At 40.7% G+C, this 6,295-nt stretch overlaps 1 protein-coding gene across 1 annotated transcript in view; it reads right to left on the reverse strand.

The window, feature by feature from the left end:
• The window catches only part of LOC134654046 (pre-mRNA-processing factor 6), a 29,630-nt gene extending 23,810 nt beyond the window's left edge, over nucleotides 1–5,820 (reverse strand). The window contains exons 1-8 of the mRNA XM_063509442.1: nucleotides 5,611–5,820; nucleotides 5,470–5,529; nucleotides 5,268–5,391; nucleotides 4,563–4,693; nucleotides 3,986–4,245; nucleotides 3,219–3,479; nucleotides 2,329–2,522; nucleotides 1,616–1,886 (exon numbers count right to left, since the gene is read on the reverse strand). Coding sequence (XP_063365512.1) covers nucleotides 1,616–1,886; nucleotides 2,329–2,522; nucleotides 3,219–3,479; nucleotides 3,986–4,245; nucleotides 4,563–4,693; nucleotides 5,268–5,391; nucleotides 5,470–5,529; nucleotides 5,611–5,705 — 1,396 coding nt within the window. The 5' untranslated portion in view covers nucleotides 5,706–5,820. The remainder of the gene's footprint in view (nucleotides 1–1,615; nucleotides 1,887–2,328; nucleotides 2,523–3,218; nucleotides 3,480–3,985; nucleotides 4,246–4,562; nucleotides 4,694–5,267; nucleotides 5,392–5,469; nucleotides 5,530–5,610) is intronic.
• Nucleotides 5,821–6,295: the final 475 nt, after the last annotated feature.

The raw sequence follows: 6,295 nt of genomic DNA on the forward strand, positions 1-6,295 counted from the left end.
GCGCGCGAGAAAAAGGTCTAAATAATTGAAGTAATGAACCTTACCATGGGCCTCTTCAAGCTTAGCAGCCGTCACCCAAATCTGTATATCCGTCGAAATATTCTCTCTGGCCTTATTCAAGACTTTCCTCGCATTTTCATACGTCTCAAGCCTTGCTAAAGCCAGCCACAACTCCACACTGGTAGGGCAGCATTCCACGGCGCAAATACGGACAAAGTTAAAACAAATTAAACTTACCATGGGCCTCTTCAAGCTTAGCAACCGTCACCCAAATCTGCCTATCCGTCGGAATATTCTCTCTGGCCTTATTCAAGACTTTCCTCGCATTTTCATACGTCTCGAGCCTTGCTAAAGCCAGCCACAACTCCACACTGGTAGGGCAGCATTCCACGGCGCGAGTACGGAGAGATTTTAAAACAAACTTAACTTACCATGGGCCTCTTCAAGCTTAGCAGCCGTCACCCAAATCTGCCTATCCGTCGGAATATTCTCTCTGGCCTTATTCAAGACTTTCCTCGCGTTTTCATACGTCTCGAGCCTTGCTAAAGCCAGCCACAACTCCACATTGGTAGGGCAGCATTCCACGGCGCGAGTACGGAGAGATTTTAAAACAAACTTAACTTACCATGGGCCTCTTCAAGCTTAGCAGCCGTCACCCAAATCTGCCTATCCGTCGGAATATTCTCTCTGGCCTTATTCAAGACTTTCCTCGCATTTTCATACGTCTCAAGCCTTGCTAAAGCCAGCCACAACTCCACGCTGGTAGGGCAGCATTCCACGGCGCGAGTACGGAGAGATTTTAAAACAAACTTAACTTACCATGGGCCTCTTCAAGCTTAGCAGCCGTCACCCAAATCTGCCTATCCGTCGGAATATTCTCTCTGGCCTTATTCAAGACTTTCCTCGCATTTTCATACGTCTCAAGCCTTGCTAAAGCCAGCCACAACTCCACACTGGTGGGGCAGCATTAGACAGCGCGCGAGAAAAAGGTCTAAATAATTGAAGTAATGAACCTTACCATGGGCCTCTTCAAGCTTAGCAGCCGTCACCCAAATCTGCCTATCCGTCGGAATATTCTCTCTGGCCTTATTCAAGACTTTCCTCGCATTTTCATACGTCTCAAGCCTTGCTAAAGCCAGCCACAACTCCACACTGGTGGGGCAGCATTAGACAGCGCGCGAGAAAAAGGTCTAAATAATTGAAGTAATGAACCTTACCATGGGCCTCTTCAAGCTTAGCAGCCGTCACCCAAATCTGCCTATCCGTCGGAATATTCTGTCTGGCCTTATTCAAGACTTTCCTCGCATTTTCATACGTCTCAAGCCTTGCTAAAGCCAGCCACAACTCCACACTGGTAGGGCAGCATTAGACAGCGCGCGAGAAAAAGGTCTAAATAATTGAAGTAATGAACCTTACCATGGGCCTCTTCAAGCTTAGCAGCCGTCACCCAAATCTGCCTATCCGTTGGAATATTCTCTCTGGCCTTATTCAAGACTTTCCTCGCGCTTTCATACGTCTCGAGCCTTGCTAAAGCCAGCCACAACTCCACACTGGTAGGGCAGCATTAGACAGCGCGCGAGAAAAAGGTCTAAATAATTGAAGTAATGAACCTTACCATGGGCCTCTTCAAGCTTAGCAGCCGTCACCCAAATCTGCCTATCCGTCGGAATATTCTCTCTGGCCTTATTCAAGACTTTCCTCGCGTTTTCATACGTCTCGAGCCTTGCTAAAGCCAGCCACAACTCCACACTGGTAGGGCAGCATTCCACGGCGCGAGAGAGGAGGATGCGGGCGTCTTCAGGGTTCTCGAGTTCGACTGCTGCCTTCCAGAGACGGACTGAGTTGGGGATATGTTCAAGAGCCTTGCGGTAGACTCGCCGTTTAGCCTGTAAAGAAAAAGGTATCACGTATAGTATAATTAATAAGAATAACGAATTGTGGCGCCTCATTTAAAGAGCCAAAGGAATCTGAACCCTTTGTTTAGGAATTAAATTCCATATTTTATGACAGCGCCACTCTTCGTCGCGCGCTTTTGCTACTATTTAAATTAATGAATGTATCTTTTGTATATAAGTTTCAAACTTTTGTAAGACATGCTCCAACTTCTCAAATCGTTTCGTGATTTATATTTAGATTTTTATTCTCATAATGTTAAATGTAAATCGGTATAATTCGTCATCTGTATTTATCGTTATCATATCGTTTCAGCTTCTCTTTCGTCCTTTATGGTAAAATTTCGTGCGGCACGATCTATCACGTCCGCAGCGCAATGTCTATACTTCTGTGGTTCGATGAGTTAAAGACAATTTATTCAAGTTAATATCTTACTTTAGGTTCCTGCTCCAAATCTGCAGCCTTCACCCAAATCCTCACACTATGCGGCAGATTTCTGGCCGCATGTGCTATGACAGCGCGAGCTGTGTCGCTGGGCTGTAACCTGGCCGCTTCCAACCAAAGCTCTTCACTGCTCGGGTTCACTTCGCAGCCCTTCATAATCAGGTTACGGGCTGACTGTACTTTGCCTGTAAATATAAAAAGGCATGCATGGGCAAAGGCAAAGGTTAAACATACATGCAAGGTAATAAATAGCTGTAGCCATATAATGGATATACACTTTGACTCTGCGTATCACTTTAAAAAATCTGTTCGGGCCTGCTTAGCAAAAATAATAGTATAAGTTAGTGATATCCACTCAATGTAATAATATCTGCCCCCTTTATTAGTTTAATGCCTACATTATTATTGTAAACGGTATGTTAAGTATATGTAATTTTAGTACCTTAGTCAATGCAAGTGGTGTTTACCTATAAGTAATTGTTACGCTTAGCATAATTACTCAAAACGTTTGTTGTTGTACTTTATATAGTGTAAACTATTGTTGGTGAACCAATAAATAAATAAATAAAAATAAAAAATACATTATTATATTTAAATGATGTAATTTTGTTATGATTCGCGCGTGCATTTTGCACGAACTTGTGTGTACATGTTTGGGTGGCCATTCCTCAACCCACCAACGGAGTTGCAGCTGGCGTTCACGAGGGTTCAATATACATATAAATACAAAATAAATAAATACATTATACATCTTCCTTAACCTTACGAGTTATCGCCGAGGACGGTCATGTAAATTTGTTCCTGGCTCGCGGACTATTAAGGTGGTTGAACTTACTGGAAAAACTATTAAATTAAACACACATATCCAAACCATAACTCACCAGTAACTTCTTCTAATCGAGCACTAGCAATCCAAGCAGGTGGATGGTTCGGATTTGTCTCACGCACAGACTTTAGCAGCAACCTAGCCTTCTTTATATCATTAATGTCCCCTCCATACGTGGGTATCATCGACTGGAGATCTGTGAGGTAACCTTTGGGATCAACTACAGTTTGACCGGTGACCGAGTCAGAAACCTGGGATAGTTTCACTGTCATAAGGGTGTTTCTCGCTTGACCGATCTTTCGTAAGTCCAGGTCACCTGAGTAAAAAAAAGCATTATGAGAAGAGAAGGAAAAAGGGGAATGACAATATGATGTGTATTAACCAAAATAAAAGTATTTTGGTTAATACACATCAGAGACAATACCTTTGCACAAGGAACAACATAGTGCAAAATACTAAAGCCGCAGATTCGGCAGCTGAAGTAGATGGCGTAGTTCTGCCCAACACCCATACATTATCTGGTAACTTAACCAGTATGTTTGACAATACATTGACCACAAATTGTATGACATCCAACAGCCCCATTTGCTTCAGCTGTTTAATTTTCGGGAATTTACCTTAAAACTATTTTGCATAGTTAAACTTTTTGTATGTATTTATTTGTCTTAGAATACACAAGATTAGACAAGACAAGATTGTGGCTCAACCAGCCAGGAACATGCCTGCTCCGGACCAGCCGGCATACTAGGGGACGAAATTTTGTGGGGAGTGACACACTCTAGGATGGGGTGGGATAGTTATAATCAGTATAAAACAACTTACCAGATGGAGTCAACATCCCTGGAGTCATAACACCAGGCATCATAGAAGCCAAGCCGGAATTAGGGTCAATGGATGAGGAGGACTCGCCTCCCAAATTCCTGGACAGCACACTGTCCGGCAATGGGGTAAACTTCTCAGCGCGAGGGTTACGTTGTTTTCTGTTGCGCGCATCACCCACTTCAGGAATTGCAGACCATTCATCCTCCGACACTGTTTTCAATTCTCGCTTTAGGTCAGAAAACTGCTGTTGTATTTTCGGTCTGGAAATAAATTATAGGGTAAAGTACAGCCAGAAATCAAACAATTGGTCCTAAAATCAGTGACTTAATCACCTCACCAAATGTCACTGTACAATCGCATGTGATTTGCAATGCATTGCAACATTTGATGGATCATTTGAATTTGTAGATCCTCTTTCTATTTTTATTTCTTTCTATGTTATTTTATTTATTCATAACTTCTGTCAATCTCAGTACTTTTTGTATCAATACTAACTGAAATAGCAAGACACGTTCGTAATTTTCCGTGGAAATAGGATGGAAAATAATGATGCAGTACATCTGTACAGCCTTTTTACCTTTCTTGACGATATCTTTCCAAGTCTTCTTTGAGTCGTTTTTCTCTGTACTCTTTTCGCTTCTCATCCATTCTCTTGTCAATGGACTCATAAATGGCATCAGCCTCTGCATCATCTTTGTCGTATGGATCCTAAATGTGGTAGGTATTTTATTAATAATAAATAAATAAAATAAAACAAAAATTCGTTTATTAAAAGAAAGAAGATAAAATTATTCCACATAGATATTTAATTTATTTGAAGCTTTAGCCATATACTTAGAGCATTTAATAACTGGAGTCGCCTTTAAGAGCTTACCCCTCTGCCGAAAACCTTGCACAATTGTGCAAACTTTTGTATGGACTGACATGGCTATTTGTACGTTATGTACCAATCATGTAGAAATGTAATACATTTGACGTCCCCTCCCCCGCAAAAATCGGCAGACTGTTTTGTACAGAAAATGACAGTTACTAAATGCTCTAAGGCCATAACTATATACAGTTAGAATAGAGCTGAATTTCCCAATATTTAAAGGTGTTGAAAATGACTCAAAGTATCCCACCAAAATACATGTCACCGAAATCAAGAATACCTATGCCATAAACAAATAGTTTAGTGATACACATACATAAACATAGACTAGAGTTTCTAGAACACTTTGTCCAATGTTGATAACATATGTGATGGCAGCTAGTTGTAAAATAGGAATTTTATTATCATTACCTTTGAGAACAGTGATCCACTGTACCCTGAGAATTCATCATAGTTAGAATCATTCAAGTCTTCATCATCATCTTCTTCCTCGTTCTTCTTGCGTTTCGCAGCAGGTGGTGCATGTCGGTCGTCGCTAAACAGTTAATAAAAGTTACAGTATCAATATTGAGAGGGAAACTAATTTACAATAGTATTGTTTATTTATACTTACGATACATCGTTGGCATCTCGGGCGGGACCGATATCAGATCGAGTAGTGAAACCAGTCGCTCTGAAATGTGTAAGATTAATTGCAATTACATATAAACATCGATATTAACAAGAATCTTATAAAATTGTATAAAATGCGTACCCTCTGCCAACACCAGCAACATAACCTAAAGGTGCTGGGATTCCGAGAAAATGCTTCTTGTTTTTATTAACAAACGCTTGCGGTGGCACAGACATTGTTCAAAAAAGTACTTATTTATTGCTTAAGTTTAGTTTTCCGTAGCTTTCAAGAAAATAAATACAAATTCTTGTTGTCGCTATTTGTCACTTGACTTGACGTAAAACAATGAAATGTTGCCAGGTAATCAAAAAATAAATTATCTTTAGATATTTTTCATAGAAGGTATACTTGGTCAACCAGATCTTGACAGTAGAAAAAGGAGGCAAATTTGAAAAATGTAGGCGCGAAGGGATATCGTCCCATAGAAAATTTGAATTTCGCGCCTTTTTTTACTGACAAGATTTGGTTGACCAGCTATAGCATCCTATAGAAGTGGTCTACGCGTGCCTCCGTGAGGGACAAAACATATAAATTCGACCAATCACCATTCTAATTTACGGTGGGGAATATAAACAAAATGTGAGACTGTGATAAGCACAAACAATAATAGCGCTTTCGCTGCTACTCCTACTGAAAGAGGATAAAAAATAAGTCTATCCCGTTCTGTCAAATATCCCCACCACTCATGCCCAATCCAGTGGCCTATTTTATAAAGCTACAAGTTACAATTTACAAGCGGAAGTCTCTTTCTAACCCTATGTGTTAT

Source organism: Cydia amplana, chromosome 14 (genome assembly GCF_948474715.1).
Source record: "Cydia amplana chromosome 14, ilCydAmpl1.1, whole genome shotgun sequence".
NCBI classification, from domain to species: Eukaryota; Metazoa; Arthropoda; class Insecta; order Lepidoptera; family Tortricidae; genus Cydia; species Cydia amplana.